The following is a 22,272-nucleotide window of genomic DNA, read 5'->3' on the forward strand; positions in this document are numbered from 1 at the left end:
ACCAAGCCACATTTATAGCGCTTAAATAGGGTGGGCACTCAGCCAAAGGCCCTAACAGACACACACAGAGTAGACCCACGATTTAATGCTGCCATAACAGGGACTTCTTGAGATGTTCACCTATAAGACATAATATCCCTACAACAGGTGATATAGCGACATAGAGGTGAGGAGTCTGTAATTCTGTTAGCAAAACATGGCCGCCACTGATCAGACCAAGGTAATGAGCACAGTCATCTGTCTGTCGGCAGTTATATCATCTAAATTCAGATAAAGTGAGGGAAAGAGAGACAGAGAGAGAGACAGAGAGAGAGTGAGGGAAAGAGAGAGAGAGAGAGAGAGAGAGAGAGAGAGAGAGAGAGAGAGAGAGAGAGAGAGAGAGAGAGAGAGAGAGAGAGAGAGACAGAGAGAGAGAGAGTGAGGGAAAGAGAGAGACAGAGATAGAGACAGAGGTAAAGACAGAGATAGAGTGAGGGAAAGAGAGAGAGAGAGAGTAAAAGTGAGGGAAAGAGAGAGACAGAGTGAGGGAAAGAGAGAGAGACAGAGAGAGACAGAGAGAGAGACAGAGAGAGAGACAGAGAGAGAGACAGAGATAGAGTGGGGGAAAGAGAGAGACAGAGAGAGAGACAGAGAGAGAGACAGAGATAGAGTGAAGGAATGAGCGAGAGAGAGACAAAAAGAGAGGGACATAGAGAGAGAGACAGAGATAGAGTGGGGGAAAGAGAGAGACAGAGAGAGAGACAGAGAGAGAGACAGAGATAGAGTGAAGGAATGAGCGAGAGAGAGACAAAAAGAGAGGGACATAGAGAGAGAGACAGAGAGAGAGGGACATAGAGAGAGAGACAGAGAGAGAGAGACAGAGGGACAGAGAGAGAGACAGAGATAGAGTGAGGGAAAGAGAGACAGAGACAGATAGACAGAGAGAGAGAGAGAGAGACAGAGATAGAGTGAGGGAAATAGAGAGACAGACAGAGAGAGAGAGACAGACAGAGAGACAAAGATAGAGTGAGGGAAAGAGTACTCTTTGTTGATGATCTGTTGCTTCTGTCAACAACCAAGGAGGGCCTACAGCAGCACCAAGATCTTCTGCACAGACTCTGCCAGACCTGGGCCCTGACAGTAAATCTCAGTAAGACCAAAATAATGGTGTTCCAAAAAAGAGAAATAAACAAGTCGCCAGGACCACAAATACAAATTCCATCTAGACACCGTTGCCCAAGAGCACATAAAAAACTATACATAACTTGGCCTAAACATCAGCCCCACAGGTAACTTCCACAAAGCTGTGAACGATCTGAGAGACAAGGCAAGAAGGGCACTCTATGCCATCAAAAGGAACATACAATTTGACATACCAATTAGGATCTGGCAAAAAAATTATTGAATCAGTCATAGAACCCATTGCCCTTTATGGTTGTGAGGTCTGGGGTCCGCTCACCAACCAAGAATTCACAAAATGGGACAAACACCCAATTGAGACTCTGCATGCAGAATTCTGCAAAAATATCCTCAGTGTACAATGTAGGACACCAAATAATGCATGCAGAGCAGAATTAGGCCGATACCCGCTAATTATCAAAATCCAGAAAAGAGCCGTTAAACCTTCCATAACAAAGCCATCACCTAAAGAGAGATGAACCTGGAGAAGCGTCTCCACAATCAGACCCCACAGAGCCCCACGGCAGCAACACAATTAGACCCATCCAAATCATGAGAAAACTAAAAGATAATTACTTGACACATTGGAAAGAATTAACAAAAAACATAGCAAACTAGAATGCTTTTTGGCTCTAAACAGAGAGTACACAGTGGCAGAATACCTGACCACTGAGACTGACCCAAACTTAAGGAAAGCTTTGACTATGTACAGACTCAGTAAGCATTGCCTTGCTATTGAGAAAGGCCGCCGAAGGAGACCTGGCTCTCAAGAGAAGACAGGCTATGTGCTCACTGCCCACGAAATGAAGTGGAAACTGAGCTGCACTTCTTAACCTCCTGCCAAATGTATGACCATATTAGAGACACATATTTCCCTCAGATTACACAGATTCGCAAAGAATTCGAAATCAAACCCGATTTCGATAAACTCACATATCTACTGGGTGAAATACCACAGTCTGGTATCATCAGATTTGTGACCTGTTGCCACAAGAAAAGGGCAACCAGTGAAGAACGAACACCATTGTAAACAGAACCCATATTTATGTTTATTTATTTTCCCTTTTGTACTTTAACTATTTGTACATCGTTACAACACTGTATATGGACATAATATGACATTTGAAACCTCTTTATTATTTTGGAACTTCTGTGAGTGTAATGTTTACTGTTCATTTTTTATTGTTTATTTCTCTTTTGTTTATCTATTTCACCTGCTTTGGCAATGTTAACATATGTTTCCCATGCCAATAAAGCCCCTTGATTTGAATTGAATTGAGAGAGAGACAGAGAGACAGAGAGACAGAGAGACAGAGACGGAGAGACAGAGAGTGAGTGAGTGAGTGAGTGAGTGAGTGAGTGAGTGAGTGAGTGAGTGAGTGAGTGAGTGAGTGAGTGAGTGAGTGAGTGAGTGAGTGAGTGAGTGAGTGAGTGAGTGAGTGAGTGAGTGAGAGTGAGAGAGAGAGAGAGAGAGAGAGAGAGAGAGAGAGAGAGAGAGAGAGAGCTCCAACTATTTTCTCTTTTCTCACTTCTGATAGAGATCAGCGTACAGTATATTCACAGAGAACGAAGTAGAATCACCCTCCTCACTCACAGCATTACCTCTCTATCCCTGATGAGAGTGAATCCTGGCCTTTAGGTCTGCTTAATTGCCGTCATTAGTGAGTGATGTGAGCCCTCACTGTTGAAGGGCAAATGGATGGATGGATGGATGGATAGAGGGGAGGGAGATATGCAGGGATGGAGGGATGGAGGGAGGAGGAGATGGTTACAGCAGGCTTAGAGGAGAGTGGATGTGAGGTTTATATATTTTATACACAGAAATACACATAACTCCATACACACGCAGGCACGCGTTCACGCACACGCATGCACGCTCACGCACACACACACACACACACACACGCACACGCACACGCACACGCACACGCACACGCACACGCACACGCGCACACGCACACGCACACGCACACGCACACGCACACGCACACGCACACGCACACGCACACGCACACACACACACACACACACACACACTGCAAAATGTAAACTGTAGATTCACACTTTCAGCATTCACAAATGTTCTCTCCCCCCCCTCTCTCTCTCTCCAGGCTCTTGCTATGGGGATGATGACAGAGTACTATCACTACATCTTCACCACACTGGTAAGTAAAGTACAGCCATATGTTCCACTGCCTGCCGAGATGCTTTCCCATCATTTTGCTTGTCTAACTTTTGTATCCATCTGGAAACTTCTGACACAGTGAAGGTGTGAGCTAAACAGAGGCCGTCTTCAATCTTCATGTTTTCCCTCAAACTGACTAACAGCCAATCCACAAGTCCTGAAATGTGAAATCCTCATGTTTTCCCTCAAACTGACTAACAGCCAATCCACAAGTCCTGAAGTGTGAAATGTTCATGCATCAAAAGTAAAGCAACAATCTCTTTTATGTCTTAGGTGTGAGAAAGAAAGTGCTGTCAGAATGACCTAGCTCATGTGCTGTGATGATTGAGGGCAACAAGAACATTGAATGTGAACGTGAATGACAGCCTCCCTACTTTTCCCTGGAGGAGAACAGGGAAATGTGGCAGAGAGGAGAGTGTCAACTATCATTTCTCTCTTGAAAGAGAGAGATAGAGACTGAGAGAGAGAGAGAGAGAGGGAGAGAGTAAGAGAGAGAGAGAGAGAGAGAGAGAGAGAGAGAGAGAGAGAGAGAGAGAGAGAGAGATAGAGGGGCAGGGGGGGGGGGGGGGTCAGATAGCTGTTCAGTTCTGACACCCCATGGTTGTGTAACTGACATGGCCCTTGGCCTACTTCAGAGGGCTGCTCTATTTCTCTCTTTCTGCAGAGATGATCACACACACACACACACACACACACACACACACACACACACACACACACACACACACACACACACACACACACACACACACACACACACACACACACACACACACACACACACACACACACACACACACACACCCTCTACATTATCCCTGACTCCCTCTCTCCCATATTCACTCCCTGTCCCGTTGTCAGGTCAGAAACATTATTCAAGTCTTACTCCTGTTAAAGCCATATCTCATTCATCTAACAGTAGCTAGAGTTAAGTTCAAAACATTCCCCCAGCCAGAATATTAAAATCCTTTCAACTAAAACCTTCCGTTTTCTTCGCTGCCAGAGCTTTTCATCAAGGAAAATACATCCTTCCATTACATTTTTTAAAATGAAAGATCTAAATGTCCACATTCTCTTTATAGAAGCCATTCAGTATATCACAATGAACGCAATTAAGTGTTGCGAAGCCATTTGCAGGATGTATGAAATGAGAAAAGTGAAAATGAGTGAAGATGGGGAGTTGGAAGGGACTGGGGAGAGGGAACAGATAGGAGGACGTTCTAACATGTTCCAATGTTGAGTTTGGCAGAGAGGGGACGCAGTGCTGAGAGCTTAACTCTCCCTCCAGAGTGAACAACCCATTCACATCCATGAACACATATGGCAGCCATTTTCTGCCAGATTTGACTTTATACTCCGGTGTTAGCTCCAGCAGAGGACAGCACTCAGACACCACACATTAACTCACATTGCTACCATGTCCTTGCATATTCACAATCAGCATTCCTATTTAATTGTTAGTCTATACTTAATCCTTTTTGCTCCTACTGGAAAAAATTGCTTTGTTTAGCTTTGTTTATAACACAGTTATAACCTCTCTTTAGCGTATTATATATAGGCCTTTGTATGTTCTTTTCCTAGTTGCCTGACTCTTAACTCTTCCCTGTCAGGACCTGTTTGCGCTGGACGTGGAGGCCTACCGTTACAGTGGGGTGAACATGACTGGCTTTAGGATCCTGAATACGGAGAACAGCCAAGTGGCCTCCATCATAGAGAAGTGGTCCATGGAACGCCTGCAGGCCCCGCCCAAACCTGACTCTGGCCTACTGGACGGCTTCATGACGGTGAGTCATCACTACAGCTACTGTATGAGGCCAATCGGAAATAGCACACGATTTGCTAACCTCTATTCCCTATAGCTTTTAGTCCATTTCGGACGCAGCAGCTCCTATGATTGGGCTATATGTCTATAACTCTTTGTTGCTCTGCTCTTCTGCAAAGTTCTGAATATTATCATTATGGAATAGGGACTTATGCTGGAAGTGTTACTGCTGTGTGGCAGAGAGATCCATTCCACCGGTAGATTTTTTCCTAGATATTTTAGATATCACATTAGACCTTTGATGGAGTAAGGCAGGAATGTTGTTAGGACATAGATTATGCTTTCTCTGTGTGTGATTGTTGCCAATGTATTAGCCGTTAGTGAAACAGCCATGCTCTGAGCATCGTCTTCCTGTGAGCATCCAGCCTGTCTCAGAGGACTGAAACACACAACCTCCTGGGTCCCTGGGCTCTGAGCCCTGTGTGATAACATGCCTCCTATTGCATGGATCCAACCCCTCTCTGATAACAGCACACAGCCAGTAATGACTGTTCTACAGCAGTCCTGCTACACCGCTACTCTCTCTTATCTGGGAGCACTGCCAAAATATGAACTCACCAGAGACAAGGAGAGAGGGAGGACAGGGAGGGCGAGAGAGTGAGAGTGAGAGAGATGGAGAGAAAGGGAGAGAGATGACTGGAATTAGGGTTCCAGATTCATTCCAGAACAACTGTTAAGGTGCTAAAAGTGACATATGGCTGGACTGACTGGTCATATTCCAGTTGGAGGGAAGCGGATGCTGGCTGGGTGTTGATAGCTGTGGATTGCCACTGAGGATAGAGAGCTTCCTTTAAGGTTCAAGGAACCTTGCTGAAGAGTTAGTTCCATGGTTGTACTGTATCTTAGACCGGTTTGCCTCTTTGTAAGAGTCTTCTGTTGGATTAGTGGGTCAGTTGTTGGTGCGTCTCTCTGGAGGCCTCCAATAGACTGGGGGCAGTTGATGTATTTCTCTGACACATAGTCAATTGAAACCTAAGGAATCAACTGACTTGGTGCTTTGCCCTCCACACGCATGTACATAAATTAGCTCTCAGATCAATAGGTCTCCACTCCACTATTTGTAGTGGCAAGGACAACTGCAAAGCCCTCTATCAGCTGTTTGTGTTCCCCTCTGTTCCTTATGTAGTCTATAAGGCTGGATGAGTATTACTTCATAAGACTGTTATTTTTGGATCAGAGGCATCAGAAGATTTATTCCAGGGGAGGACAGTGCTGTGACCCCGCTCATCAGGGAATTAATGGCATAGTTGGAAGGCGGGGATTGATTCATTAGACAAATGGCAATCAGTCAGCAGCTAATGCATATTGACATGGCGAAAGGTTCCGTAAACGTTTGATTAACGGCTTCATTTGTGAGCTGTATTTACAGTCTTGTGTGCTTAAGTACTGAACCGCTGATGTAATTTATGGACTGGCGATCATGACAGATTACACCCAGAGCAATACAAAGACTCAGCTATTTTTATACAGCTCTTTTTTTTCCGGCCCACTGCTTTCAAAGTTTATTGTTTGAAACCCTATGGAAATGTTGTGTGTTTCTTTGTGTGTATTTGTGTGTTTGTGTGTGGATGGATACATTTTTTCTACAATGATGTTGGAAAGAATGGAGAGTAGATGGAGAACAGTTAAAATCATATCCAGCAAAAAGGGGTGAAGAGGTAGACAAATCCTGGTCCAGGCACCAGGTTTTTAAAACAACTTTTAACACTTTGGATTTGACTTTTCTGTGTGATTTAATCCCTGTTCCTCTCCTACTGTTTGATCTGCAGAACAGAGCGCTCTGAGAGATTAGAGAGAGGTGGTCCTCTCCCACCTAGCTTGGCTACAGCCTTGTTATTTTGGCTTAAATTGATCTCAGTGCCTGCCTTATTTGGCTGTGACTCACGAAAGATTCCTGTCGCCTGTAAAACATCAGAAACAAACCCCAGTGTCAAAGAGGATAATGATCAAACTGACAAATTTTCCTTTTCACCCCAGGATGTTTTCTTCTCCTTCTTCTCTTTTTTTCTGGATTTGTTTGTGTGCTGCAATGCTGAATAATAAAGCTTAATTCTGCACCTCATTCCTTTATGCTACAATTAATCTTCCTTTGGAGAAGGAAGTCCTGCCCTGTCACGGCTTAACACGCATAATGAAAATGACCTAACAAGCCCTACAGGTCCATTAGCATAATTTCTCCTGCTTGCTAATTGCTTTAGCTTCTGTCTGTTTCACTCTGAGGTGGCTAGGCTAATCTCGAGGAGATTCCCAAAACACCCAGGCATGACCATACATCCTACAATTTATCTCTCTGTCTTGAGTTGGAAAGGGGAGGTATTACTTTTTAACCAGCTCTCTCTTTGGGTCAGGGCAGATACCTAACCCCACGATTTGAATATAGTTGGCCGCTGTTTTGTTTAAGTCAGGAGTTTGAGGATAAAATGGGGTTGCTGTAATGGAAACCTAGCGACCACACCATCAGTAATCATACCAATACTTCCCCCACGAAGAATGATTGACATAGATCCAGGGCAAATTCAAATGGACACGTCTGTGCTACTGGGTGGGATGCCATTTTGTGATTTGCAGCTAGTCTATCATTACATGTCCGGCTATGGGAAATACTTCTCAATAACAGCAGTCAAACACATATGGAATCACATTACTCAACCATCACTCAAACAGCTATACACATACATCATATAGAAGACTGAACGACTGGCAGAAACTCTTCCAGATGTGAAGAATGAAACCAGACATAGAAAGAGTATCGAGACAGAGAGAAGAGAGCGGTTGAATGGAGAAGGAGAAAGATTGAGAAAATGGAGGAGAGGGAGAGGGAGAGAGAGAGAGAGAGAGAGAGAGAGAGAAAGAGAGAGAACAGTGTGGAGAGATTGAGAGAATAATTATTCTGTGCTCTCTTAGTCGTCCCCTCGGCTCAGCGCCTTCTCCTGATCGACCTGTCCATCACGCCGTCACCATGGCGTCTCCGGGGTGATCTCCCTGAGTTGCAGCAAGGGGCGGAGAACATGGCTGCTGCCTGCCGGAGAGAGGGGTAGCTGACCCTAGCTGGGGTAGCCAGCTAGCAGGCTGCTGGACAAGCCCTGAACACACTTGAACAGCCCTGGACAGACCTGGCCAGCAGGGTCAGCCCCCAATGTCTTCCGACAGATGCCGTCATTCTAACGTGACACGCGTCACCATCGCTCTATCTGACGTTAGACAATGGGTCAGCCCTTAAACTGCCCTGGCAAGCCAGCGAACTCCTGACACAGCCCTGGACAGACCCTGGACAGACCCTGGACAAACCCTGAACAGTCCCTGGACAGACCCTGGACAGACCCTGGACAGTCCCTGGACAGACCCCCGGACAGACCCTGGATAGACCCCCGGACAGACCCTGGACAGACCCTGGACAGACCCCCAGACAGACCCCTGGACAGACCCCTGGACAGACCCTGGACAGACCCTGGGATAAGACACATTTTAATCCAGTACTATGACACCCCTCCAATAGAAGTGAGAGCTACTATATGGTAGTGAGCGATATTTCTTTACCAGATATTGGCATCCTCTTCAGTCTTGGTTTTGTAATGAACCCCATTTGAACCCCATTTCTGCACCCCACAGATGAAGCTCCTCTATCTAAGCTGTGGCCGTCTGCCTCTCTCTGTATTTTAGACCAGCTCACTCTTTTTGTGGCTGTGGGTCTTGGATTTGGGATTTGGCGCTGCATCTGTCCACATGCGGGGAGAGGAATTTGGAAGTGGAATATGCGTGGGTATTATTCGGGCAGCTGGTTGGCATGTGTGGTAGCTGGCAGAGACAAGCAGTGCCCCCCTCTTATCCCAAGGCCAGAGGCTCTACTGCCGCTGAGATGACCCAAAACTAGACCATTCTCATCCTTTATCCCATTCAATACCTCTGCAAAGCACACACTGTGTGGTTTTAGGTCTTCCTATTGGATTGCCGTTTGACAAGCTTTTACTAGATTATACCACAACATTTATTGAAACATCTTGAATCTGATTGGTTAGAAATCCTATTCTTTTGTCCAATCAGTGGAAGCAGACTATAGCCCACTTAAAACGTAGAGCTATAAATAAAGTAGTATGTGTGTCCATTTTGTGTTCTGGCTGAGCTGCTGTCATTTGTTGTTGGCGCTGTGGTGGCTGTGTGTAGCATGCTGATGGTGTGTGTGGGTTTGTGTGTGCAGGTGTGTGTTTTATAGCGCGTGTGTGTGTGTGTGTGTGTGTGTGTGTGTGTGTGTGTGTGTGTGTGTGTGTGTGTGTGTGTGTGTGTGTGTGTGTGTGTGTGTGTGTAGCCGGTGTGTGTGTTTGTGTGGAAGCGTAGCCGCTGTCACGTGAAGTGTGCACAGACACGGGGCTGCATTAATAACTATGTGCCCCATGGTATCGCCGCCAGGTACAAGCATAGACAGGTGTCCCTGGAGATGGGTTACTACGGAAACGGAGTGATAATCTAGATTTTGGAAACCAGGCTGGCATGTCGTCCTCCCCCAATCCCCCATCCCCCCACTCTGACATCCCCCTCTCCTCTCCTCTCCTCTCCTCTCCTCTCCTCTCCTCTCCTCTCCTCTCCTCTCCTCTCCTCTCCTCTCCTCTCCTCTCCTCTCCTCTCCTCTCCTCTCCTCTCCTCTATTCCCCTTCTCCTTTTCACCATCACCCTCTCCTCCATCCACCCCACTCCTCTCTTCTCCTCTATCCCCTTTCCTGTTTCCCTCTCCTCAATTCCCTCTCCTCTCTCTCAGGATCGGCAGGTAGCCTAGTGGTTAAGAGCGTTGGGCCAGTAACCGTTCTGCCCTTGAGCAATGCAGTTAACCCCCAACAGCGGATTAAGGCAGCCCCCCGCACTTCTCTGATTCAGAGGGGTTGGGTTAAATGTGGAAGACACACACAACTGACTAGGTCTCCTCTCCTCCAGGTACTGCTGCCAGCTCCACACATCATCCCACTGCTCCCCTGAGAGTTATGAGCCATGTTACTCTCTCCCACTATCAAACTTCTACTCTCAGTCTGAACCATGTGAAATATCTCCATGTTAAGGATCTGACTCTATATCTAACTCTTATAACCCCCCCCCCCCCATACACTGAGTGTACAAAACATTAGGAACTCCTTCTTAATATTGAGTTGCACCCCCTTTTGCCCTCAGAGCAGCCTCAATTCGTCGGGGCATGGAATCTATAAGGTGTCGAAAGCATTCCACAGGGATGCTGGCCCATGTTGACTCCAATGCTTCCCACGGTTTTGTTAAGTTGGCTGGATGTCCTTTGGGTGGTTGACCATTCTTGATACACACGGCAGACTGTTGAGTGTGAAAAACCAAGCAGCGTTGCAATTCTTGACACACTCAAACCGGTGCATCTGGCACCTACTACCATACCCCGTTGAAAGTCACTTAAATCTGTTGTCTTGCCCATTCACCCTCTGAATGGTACACAAACACAATCCATGTCTCAATTGTCTCAAGGCTTAAAAAACCTTCTTTAACCTGCCTCCTCCCCTTCATCTACACTGATTGAACTTGGTCAGTCTATGTCATGGAAAGAGCAGATGTTCCTAATGTTTTGTACACTCAGTGTATGTAATCTCATTTGAATTCAGGACAGAATTGACAAATGTGAATATCTATTTGACTGTTCTGCATACCATCAGTATCCTACATACTGATGGTATGTTCCCATGTGTATGTTCCCATGTGTATGACAACAAAACCCGCCAGTGTTTGGGTTTTGAGAAGGTCATCATCATTTTGTCGTCATCCTCCCTCACCTTTCCTCATCCTCCTTCTCCCTCTCCTTTCCTCATCCTCCCTCTCCTTTCCTCATCCTCCCTCTCCTTTCCCCATCCTCCCTACCTTTTTACTCCTCATCCTCCCTCTCCTTCCATCACCCTCCCTCTCTTTTCCTCATCCTCCCCCTCCTTTCCTCATCCCCCCTCTTCTTTCCTCATCCTCGCTCTCTTTTCCTCATCCTCCCTCTCCTTTCCTCATCCTCTCCTTTCCTCATCCTCCCTCCCTCTCCTTTCCTCATCCTCCCCCTCTTTTCCTCATCCTCGCTCTCTTTTCCTCATCCTCCCCCTCCTTTCCTCATCCTCGCTCTCTTTTCCCCATCCTCCTCTTCTTTCCTCATCCTCCCCCTCTTTTCCTCATCCTCACTCTCTTTTCCTCATCCTCCCTCCCTCTCCTTTCCTCATCCTCCCTCTCCATTCCACATCCTCCCCCTCTTTTCCTCATCCCCCTCTCCTTTCCTCATCCTCCCTATCCTTTCCTCATCCTCCCTCTCCTTTCCTCATCCTCCTCTCATTTCCTCATCCTCCCTCCCTCTTCTTTCCTCATCCTTGTCTTCCCTCTCCTTTCCTCATCCCCCTCTCCTTTCCTCATCCTCCCTATCCTTTCCTCATCCTCCCTCTCCTTTCCTCATCCTCCCTCTCCTTTCCTCATCCTCCTCTCCTTTCCTCATCCTCCCTCCCTCTCCTTTCCTCATCCTCGTCTTCCCACTCCTTTCTTCACCCTCCCTCTCCTTTCCTTATCCTCCCTTTCCTTTCCTTTCCTCATCCTCCATCTCCTTTCTTCACCCTCCCTCTCCTTTCCTCATCCTAACTCTCCTTCCCTCATCCTCCCTCCCTCTCCTTTCCTCATCCTCCATCCCTCTCCTTTCCTCATCCTCATCTTCCCTCTCCTTTCCTCATCCTTCCCTCACCCTCATCTTCCCTCTCCTTTCCTCATCCTTCCCCTCCTTTCCTCATCATCCCGCTCCTTTCCTCATCATCCCACTCCTTTTCTCATCCTCCCTCTCCTTTCCTCATCCTCCCTGTCATTTTCTCATCATCCTTCTCTTTTTCAAAATGTCCCTGTCTGACGTTGCATCTGTAATGAGCTGCTGGTCTCAGACCGGCTCAACTCCAGTCAGCATCACGAGCCATCATTAGATCAGCTACCCACAGTGTACTGCTCCCAGCCATGTGCTGCACCCTGATTAAACACAGCGACAGTGGCAGATCTCGAGAGCCAGAGTTACTGTAGATCCAACACTGACGAGAGCTCATAGAGAGGCGGGTAGAGGGAAAGCGAGAGAGAGAGAAGGAAAAGAAGAAAGAGAGAGAGAGGGAGAGAGAGAGAGAGAGAGAGAGAGAGAGGGAGAGAGAGAGAGGGGAGAGAGAGAGAGAGAGAGAGAGAGAAAGAGAGGAGAGACAGAGAGAGAGAGGTGGGAGAGAGAGAGAGGGGGGGAGAAAGTGAAGGAGAAAGAGAGAGAGAGAAAGAGACAAATAAAATAAAATGTTATTTGTCACATGCTTCATTAACAACAGGTGTTGACTAACAGTGAAATGCTTAGTTAATGGCCCTTCTCAACAATGCAGAGAGAAACATATATAGAAATAGTAGAACAAACATTGTAATAACACAAGGAATAAATACACAGTGAATAACGATACCGTGGCTGTATGCAGAGATGGGAAGAGAGATAGCAAGAGAGAGAAAGAAAGTCAGAGGACGGATGAAAGAAACGCTGGAGAAAAAGCAGCGATTGACATTGCCATGTCTATAGAGTAAGTGAAGAGTTCATTTCCAAAACGTTACATCCACCATTTTTTCACATTTGTGTTTTTTCATCAGAAATGATTGTTTATGGGTATAAAATCAAATCAAATTTGATTTGTCACATACACATGGTTAGCAGATGTTAATGCGAGTGTAGCGAAATGCTTGTGCTTATAATCATGTGTGTGTAAAATATTTATGTTCTCAGATTTTTTATTCGTAGATTTTAGATGTGTATTAAAATGTGTTTTTTTGCAAAACACTATATATCCATTGTTTAGCTGGAATGGAATGTTTGTATCCTGTATATTTGACTGTGATATGTGGTTGTCTCACCTAGCGATTCCCTTAAGGTCAAGTCGCTCTGCATAAGAGCATCTGCTAAATGACTTCAATGTAAAATGTTAACAGTTTACATACAGACCGCGTGTTACAGTATTGATTCATTTTTTTTTTTATATTGATGTTACAAATGTATCATTTGTACAGTTCTTAATAAAAATGTAGTTATTTGTTACATTTGACTGTGTAAAACCTACTGAGCAGTACTAGTTATTTCTCTGAGCGGATATATAGCGTTTTGCAAAAACACTTTATTTTTCTCTCTGAAATGAACCCATCAAGTGATAGGTTTCAAACAAATATATATCTGTCATTGAAAAACCCCATGGCATGATTAGATAGTGAAAAAACACACCAATCTCTTTCATAAGTTCTTTAATCAATAAAAGCTAATTTAACAACATTTCAGAAAATTGATATATAATGTTTTGCAAAGAAACTCTTCAAGTATAGTTCAAGGCTACATCCAGCGTCATAACAGGGCACAGCTTTATAACAGAGAGAGACTGTGGCAGGTAAAGGGATTCACCTTTCCTCCTCTGCAGAATGACCTCAATGTATTGCTGCACTCAAAGCTCAGTACAGTCTTGAATCCTGTTCCATTTGCTTTGACATTCATCTAGACAGTATATATACTAACCTTTGTTGAAGGTCATTGTAAACAGCAAGACACGTGGTATGCCTATCATGTTAGACGATGTTCAAATTTCAAACATGTTCAATTTCCGTGTTAAAAATTGCTGCTCGTATCATTTTACATATATTTTAGCCACATCCTGTATAACCGATGCTCATTATAAACATACATACTAAACTGTAGCTCCGCTCAGAGAGCCCTTGGAGCAGATTCCTCTTCTTGCTCATTATCTATCGTTGCTGGGGAAACCACCACATTCAGTTGAGTGTTTAAGGCTATTATTTCTCCTGATGCTGTGTCTTAGTCACACCACGCTGGATTCTGCTAGTTAAGCACTCTGGTTCTGCGCACGCACACACGCACGCACGCACGCACGCACGCACGCACGCACGCACGCACGCACGCACGCACGCACGCACGCACGCACGCACGCACGCACGCACGCACACACACACACACACACACACACACACACACACACACACACACACACACACACACACACACACACACACACTGTATAGCTCTCTGCTATGCGGCTTCATGTCTGTAGTCTGCAGCAGACCCTATTCAAGGCTGGCCTGGGCAGCATTTGTATGCCTGACAGAGTGGGGCTCTTTTTAATTGGAAAAGCTCCTCTTAAAGACTTAAAAACTAATTTATGTTCCTGAGAGCTGAGATCAAATGGTATGCAGGAGGGAGGAGGGGGTGAGAGGGGTTGAGGGGGGGTGCAGGGAGAAGAGAGGGGGAGGAGGGGGGAGAGATCACAGGGGGTCGGCTTTTTGTGAAGTCCACTCAGAGCTGGGTTGGAGAAGGGAGGCTAAACCCCCATCTCTTTATCACTGTAGTACTGTAACCACATTGGACCTCAGAAACTGCAACATTTCAACATCTCACTACACCCACACTATGTGTGTGGCACCGCCTTTACTGCACTGCACTGTCAGGACTAATCTCACTCACATAATCTGAACAGTTGACACTCACACAGGGTTTATGGTGAGAATGAGCTATATAGATAACACAGATTATGATATTAAACTAATCTAGTTCTCACACAATAATACACATTCAAGTGTTCACTCTCATCAGTAACCACAGCGTTCTCTCAGAATTACCCATGATGCAGTGTTTTGATCAAATCAAATCAAAGTTTATTTGTCACGTGCGCCGAATACAACAGTGATATTCTTACTTACAGGCTCTAACCAATAGTGCAAAAAAGGTGTTAGGTGAACAATAGGTAGGTAAAGAAATAAAAACAACAGTAAAAAGACAGGCTATACACAGTAGCGAGGCTATAAAAGTAGCGAGGCTACATACAGACACCGGTTAGTCAGGCTGATTGAGGTAGTATGTACATGTAGATATGGTTAAAGTGACTATGCATATATGATGAACAGACAGTAGCAGTAGTGTAAAAGAGGGGTTGGCGGGTGGTGGGTGGTGGGACACAATGCAGATAGCCCGGTTAGCCAATGTGTAGGAGCACTGGTTGGTCGGCCCAATTGAGGTAGTATGTACATGAATGTGTAGTTAAAGTGACTATGCATATATGATAAACAGAGAGTAGCAGCAGCGTAAAAAGAGGGGTTGGGGGGGTTGGGGGGGACTCACAATGCAAATAGTCCGGGTAGCCATTTGATTACCTGTTCAGGAGTCTCATGACTTGGGGGTAAAAACTGTTGAGAAGCCTTTTTGTCCTAGACTTGGCACTCCGGTACCGCTTGCCATGCGGTAGTAGAGAGAACAGTCTATGACTGGGGTGGCTGGGGTCTTTGACAATTTTTATGGCCTTCCTCTGACACCGCCTGGTGTAGAGGTCCTGGATGGCAGGCAGCTTTGCCCCAGTGATGTACTGGGCCGTACGCACTACCCTCTGTAGTGCCTTGTGGTCGGAGGCCGAGCAATTGCCGTACCAGGCAGTGATGCAACCAGTCAGGATGCTCTCGATGTTGCAGCTGTAGAACCTTTTGAGGATCTCAGGACCCATGCCAAATCTTTTTAGTTTCCTGAGGGGGAATAGGCTTTGTCGTGCCCTCTTCACGACTGTCTTGGTGTGTTTGGACCATTCTAGTTTGTTGTTGATGTGGACACCAAGGAACTTGAAGCTCTCAACCTGCTCCACTACAGCCTCGTGGATGAGAATGGGGGCCTGCTCGGTTCAGGGATGTAATGTTGCTGTGAGCCACGGGTGAGTCAGGTATAAACCTGCAGCTGCTCAGACATGTGCACTCACACATGCACATAAACACACATGCCTGTACAAAGAGAGCTCAAAAACAAGGCCTCTGGGCTACCTTCCTCCTCTTCAAAACAAAAAGACATCAAGACAGCCAAAGGGAATCTGATGGCATGGTCTCACTTTGACTCTTTTCTTACCTTGAATGAAAAGGCCTCTCATCAGACAGCTGCTCACAGGGCTTCTTTAGGTGTTATAGAGCAGAGACATTCTTCTTCTATTCAATCCCTTGCCTCCAGGATTATAGGCAGGGCCTGGAGGACATTTTCTTAGTTGTATGAATGAATTATATCCAATACAAGGTCACAGTCGTTAGAATACAGGATCGGGTGATGAGCCACTATGATAAACATCTAAACAAAATTCCATAAGAAAAGACAACACCACAGTCCTAGCTTTGCGATGGATATTATCCAATTCACATTTATTCTGGCAATAGTATCAAGAATGTGTAAAGACGTGCCGCAAATTTACTGTTAGGCTCACAATGACTGACTCACAAGAGCTGGAGGTTTAGAATAGACTGTCTATTCAAAATCCTCGTCCAAATCCACCTAACAACACATCTTGTGCACGCCAAGCTAACATTGGACTATTATTAGACCTCTGTTATGTAAATTAAAGTTCACTTAGAAAATAACACTACCTTATGTACTGTGGGCAAACAGATGACCTGTCCAATTCAACATTTGGTTACATTTTGAAGTGTAATGTAGTCTTGGATGACCAGTTCAATTCCACATTGGTATGGTTCTTAAACATAATGTATAATGGTCCTGTCATATTGTCCTGAGGGTCAAATAAGGGATGGGGTCATAAAGGGTCAGAGTTCAGAGTTAATGAAATTGCCCCAGTGCTCCCTCCTTGCAGTCAGTGTCCTCTTATTAAAGAGAGAAAATCAATTAGGCAGATTAACTATTTAGTCACAATCCAGGATCCTATTCCTATTCATTAGGCACCAAACGGAAGAAAACGGACTGAAACGGGGAAGGATCACCAGAACAGGTCCAATCAGAAACGCTTGTTTTTGTTTTCCTTTTCAAAATGTTTTGCGACAGTGTGTCCAAATGAATAGGACCAGGTGTCCAATCTGCCCTGTGGGTCCTGTCTGTACTGGGGTGGGGGAAAGAATGGGGAAGGGGGCTCTAGCAGAAATGAAGAGAGACAATAAAACAGACAGACAGCAAGAATGTGAAGCAGCTTGATCTTGAGACTCTTCTTCTTTTTACAAGATGGGATTTTCACGGAACATGAAAGCAAACTCACTCAGCTACAGTCAAAGTACCTGAAGGTATAAAAACCAAAGCTTACCTCTCTTAAATAAATCTTAGAAAGGAACAAACCATTTTTCTTCCTTTTTCTTCCAGTTGCCGCTGCTGCTTTTAGACTGTACTCCTCCAGTGGGAGTGTGACAGTGCAGTGAAGTGAAAAGGTTTTGCTCAGCCTGCGGCGATTCCTCATATAGCAACCTGATGGCAGGCGACGGTGATCTGCTAGACTCTGTGTTTGCATTTGTGTGAGTGTGTGTGTGTGTGTGTGTGTGTGTGTGTGTGTGTGTGTGTGTGTGTGTGTGTGTGTGTGTGTGTGTGTGTGTGTGTGTGTGTGTGTGTGTGTGTGTGTGTGTGTGTGTGTGTGCGCGCATTGCTGCACACATTGCTGCAACCTCTGGGAGACAAGTCTCTAGTTAGGTGTGAGATGTGAGATCTGTTCAGTGTGGATTACAGGAGAGCAAGAAGTGAGAGAAGTGGAGTATGACATTATAGATTTTGTTATTTTCAGAAAGGACCTTAAGAGAGGAGCTAAAATTAGCAGCTGTGTGATGTAATGTGTTTTTGACCAACAGCCAACAACATCTTACATCTATTTGTGGGCACAGCTAATAATACAACAACTTCTGCTTGGAGGTTTTTATGAGCTTCATCTATGAGTAATTCCTGGATCTCTGTGCAGTCAAGAGAGACACATTTGTGTTTCTATGATGTTCGTCCATCACACACTGTTCACCTCAAGACAAAACAAGCCATACTAAGACCATATTGGGCTCAAAGAACTCTCCTGAGAGTACAAATAATCCTGCCAGTCCTGGGGTAATTCACACACCCGTTCAGACCTCTGCTCTCCCCGGCTAATTACTTTTACCCTAACTATCACAAAACTCTGCTGTTTTTCAATCAGTTTCCCTGCTCCCTGTTTTAAAGTCATAAAGCCGGATGGCTCTCCTCATGAGTTTGGCCATTAAGGAGAAGAGAAAATGGACTAGATAATCTGGGTAGAGGAGGTCTATTTGTTTGTGTGTGTGTGTGTGTGTGTGTGTGTGTGTGTGTGTGTGTGTGTGTGTGTGTGTGTGTGTGTGTGTGTGTGTGTGTGTGTGTGTGTGTGTGTGTGTGTGTGTGTGTGTGTGTGTGTGTGTGTGTGTGTGTGTGTGTGCCTGGGTGCCTGTGTCTGTGTGCGCGTGCGTGTGCACCAGGTAGGATGACTCTATCAAGTCCCTAATGGAGAAACCCTGCTGGGGGGAGGTACTTGTCGTCTGGAAGAGGGTAGTGAGAGGGAGCACAGACCCACATTACAAGCCCAAATGGCCCTATTGTGAACACGCAGTGGAAAAACTGCCCATGCTAGATTAGATAACCTAGGGCCCTCAACAACAACAATGAGGCTGTGTGTGTGTGTGTGAGAGAGAGAGAGAGAGAGAGAGAGAGAGAGAGAGAGAGAGAGAGAGAGAGAGAGAGAGAGAGAGAGAGAGAGAGAGAGAGAGAGAGCGAGAGAGCGAGAGAGCGAGAGAGGAGAAAGTTGGCAAAGAAAGAGAGGGAAAAAGACTGGGTGAGAGGCAATGACATTAAATGTGTGACTGAAAACAGATGATTTCCTATTTAACACTCCATTGAGTTCCCCCATTATTCTGGGTCCTGGCTGGAGCCATCATGGTGGCAGTAGTTTCCCCCTGGTTCACAATAACAGCCATCTGCAGCCACACACTGCTGCTTCAATTTCCCCACAATGGAGCCACTGAGAATATCAGACATGCTGCAGTCCACTGGAGTGTGCGTGTACACTGGAGTGTGTGTCTATGTTTGTGTGTGGGTGTGTGTCTGTGTGTGTGCACAGTACCCTGCCCGACAGACTAACAGCAATCAACAGCCCACCCATCACCATCTCAGTAATAGAGAGAATGGGTTCAATAGGCGACATTGTCAACAGATGTTTTCTGTGGAAATGATCTTGCAGTGAAAATTGGAGGGACTTTTCATTTTCTAGTTTGACAGAATAGCATCCAGTAATGGAGGAGTAGAGGGAGAGAGGGGAAGAGGGAGAGAGGGGAAGGGGAATAGAGGGACCGAGGGAGAGAGGGGAAGAGGAATAGAGGGAGAGAGGGGAAGGGGAATAGAGGGACCGAGGGAGAGAGGGGAAGAGGAATAGAGGGAGAGAGGGGAAGAGGGAGAGGAGGAGAGAGGGGAAGAGGGAGAGAGGGGAAGAGGGAGAGGGAGAGATGAGAAGAGAAGGAGAGAGGGGAAGAGGGAGAGAGGGAGAGATGGGAAGAGTAGAAGAGGGAGAGAGGGAGAGAGGGGAAGAGGAATAGAGGGAGAGAGGGAGAGAGGGGAAGAGGAATAGAGGGAGAGAGGGGAAAAGGGAGAGAAGGAGAGTGGGGAAGAGGGATAGAAGGAGAGAGAGGAAGAGGGAGAGAGGGGAAGAGGGGAAGAGGGAGAGAGGGAGAGAGGGGTAGAGGAATCGAGGGAGAGAGCAGAAGAGGGAGAGAGGGAGAGAGGGGTAGAGGAATAGAGGGAGAGAGCAGAAGAGGGAGAGAGGGAGAGGGGAAGAGGGAGAGAGGGAGAGAGGGGTAGAGGAATAGAGGGAGAGAGCAGAAGAGGGAGAGAAGGAGAGAGGGAGAGAGCTTTTCATGTTCGCTTCACACATATTGTGTCTGATTCTGGTGTGTGGTAACAGACTGTAATGGTGGACCAGAATTTAATGATTTGTTTTTCCTGTTTAATAAAACCCATAGACCCAGAAACAAATACCAACAGGTACCAGGTAGCAGTTTTAATGTGTGCACAAGTCTTAGTAATACTATCACAGTCAAGGAAGGGGAAACACACATCCATCAATGTGCTTGGGCGCGTGAGCTCTTGAGAGGAGGGAAAAGGAGAGAGAAAGAAGAGAGAGAAAGTGTAAGAGAAAGAGAGATAGAAAGAGCAAGAGAGAGACAGAGAGGCAGACAGAGAGATGGTGGGAGGGAGAAGGAGAGAGAGAGAAAGGGATAGCCAGATGGAGAGATGGTGGGAGACGGGGGAATGTGACACCGAGACTGTGTGGAGGATAATGAGACACAGTGGCAGCCTGGGCCTCGGTATGCTTTAGGACTGTTTGCCAAACAATGAGGCCCTGCAAACCCAATTAAAGGGCAGATTTCCCCCAGGAAGAAAGAAAATGTGAAATTATCCCTGCTTGTTAAACCTGTCACTTCATTTCAATCAAATTATTACTTATGATCCCAGGGACCTCTCGGCTAATTGTTTTTCTCTCTCTCTCCTCTGTTTAGATTTTAGTGACAGGAAGAGGCTGTTCTGTGTCTGGTGAATGGGTTTATCATAGATAGCAGAGCATTTACTATTAGATGTGTGTCTGACTTCAGATGCATCATTTCTTTACTGTGGCTTACGGCCAATATTCATTGTGAAGTGAACTATACTGTGAACCTTTTTTACAGTAGCAGTGTCAGCAGTAGGGGCTATATTTAGATGGTTGTACTTTGTATTTCTCGATGGCTGATTATCGAGGTCCACATTTTTCCCTTTTGCATCCGTTTCTTTTTTCATGCGTCTTTTCTGTTGGTTATTGTGATGTGTCAAAGCTACATTTTGCTGTTAACAGGCAGACAAAGAACTTTAATGTTCCATTGGATTATCACAGTCACATTGTGTTGATATACATAAACTGTTGTGGCCTTGTGCTCCACAGAGAGCAACGAGGAGTAAGTAAGTAAGCTATCCATAGACAGACAGAGGTTCTAAGTTAGTTGACTACAGTGACATAGAGCTGCTATTCATAGACAGACAGAGGTTCTAAAGTAGTTAACTACAGTGACATAGAGCTGCTATTCATAGACAGACAGAGGCTCTAAAGTAGTTGACTACAGTGACATAGAGCTGCTATTCATAGACAGACAGAGGCTCTAAGGTGGTTGACTACAGTGACATAGAGCTGCTATTCATAGACAGACAGATGCTCTAAGGTGGTTGACTACAGTGACATAGAGCTGCTATCCATCGACAGACAGAGGCTCTAATGTGGTTGACTACAGTGACATAGAGCTGCTATTCATAGACAGACAGAGGTTCTAAAGTAGTTGACTACAGTGACATAGAGCTGCTGTCCATAGACAGACAGAGGTTCTAAAGTAGTTGACTACAGTGACATAGAGCTGCTATCCATAGACAGACAGAGGTTCTAAGGTAGTTGACTACAGTGTCATAGAGCTGCTATTCATAGACAGACAGAGGTTCTAAAGTAGTTGACTACAGTGACATAGAGCTGCTATTCATAGACAGACAGAGGTTCTAAAGTAGTTGACTACAGTGACATAGAGCTGCTATTCATAGACAGACAGATGCTCTAAGGTGGTTGACTACAGTGACATAGAGCTGCTATTCATAGACAGACAGAGGTTCTAAAGTAGTTGACTACAGTGACATAGAGCTGCTATTCATAGACAGACAGAGGTTCTAAAGTAGTTGACTACAGTGACATAGAGCTGCTATTCATAGACAGACAGAGGTTCTAAAGTAGTTGACTACAGTGACATAGAGCTGCTATTCATAGACAGACAGAGGCTCTAAGGTGGTTGACTACAGTGACATAGAGCTGCTATCCATCGACAGACAGAGGCTCTAATGTGGTTGACTACAGTGACATAGAGCTGCTATTCATAGACAGACAGAGGTTCTAAAGTAGTTGACTACAGTGACATAGAGCTGCTGTCCATAGACAGACAGAGGTTCTAAAGTAGTTGACTACAGTGACATAGAGCTGCTATTCATAGACAGACAGAGGTTCTAAAGTAGTTGACTACAGTGACAAATAGATGCTATCCATAGACAGACAGAGGCTCTAAAGTGGTTGACTACAGTGACATAGAGCTGCTATCCAAAGACAGGTTTTAAGGCTTTAGAGTTGTTGACTCCCAGCCTGGACATCAGAGCGATGTCAACTTACCAACATTACAACCAGGAATACGAATATGACTTTCCTGAAGTGGATCATTTGTTCGCACCACCACCCAGGGCATTTGATCTGATTCCAGAGTCCGACCCAAAACAACGTCACCGCAGAAGAGGTAGACGGAGTGG

At 45.6% G+C, this 22,272-nt stretch overlaps 1 protein-coding gene across 1 annotated transcript in view; it reads left to right on the top strand.

The window, feature by feature from the left end:
* The window catches only part of LOC120047686 (glutamate receptor ionotropic, kainate 2-like), a 218,341-nt gene that overhangs the window by 89,135 nt on the left and 106,934 nt on the right, over nt 1–22,272 (top strand). The window contains exons 5-6 of the mRNA XM_038993236.1: nt 3,270–3,323; nt 4,954–5,127. Coding sequence (XP_038849164.1) covers nt 3,270–3,323; nt 4,954–5,127 — 228 coding nt within the window. The remainder of the gene's footprint in view (nt 1–3,269; nt 3,324–4,953; nt 5,128–22,272) is intronic.

The sequence above is a fragment of the Salvelinus namaycush genome, chromosome 5 (assembly GCF_016432855.1).
Source record: "Salvelinus namaycush isolate Seneca chromosome 5, SaNama_1.0, whole genome shotgun sequence".
Classification (NCBI taxonomy): Eukaryota; Metazoa; Chordata; class Actinopteri; order Salmoniformes; family Salmonidae; genus Salvelinus; species Salvelinus namaycush.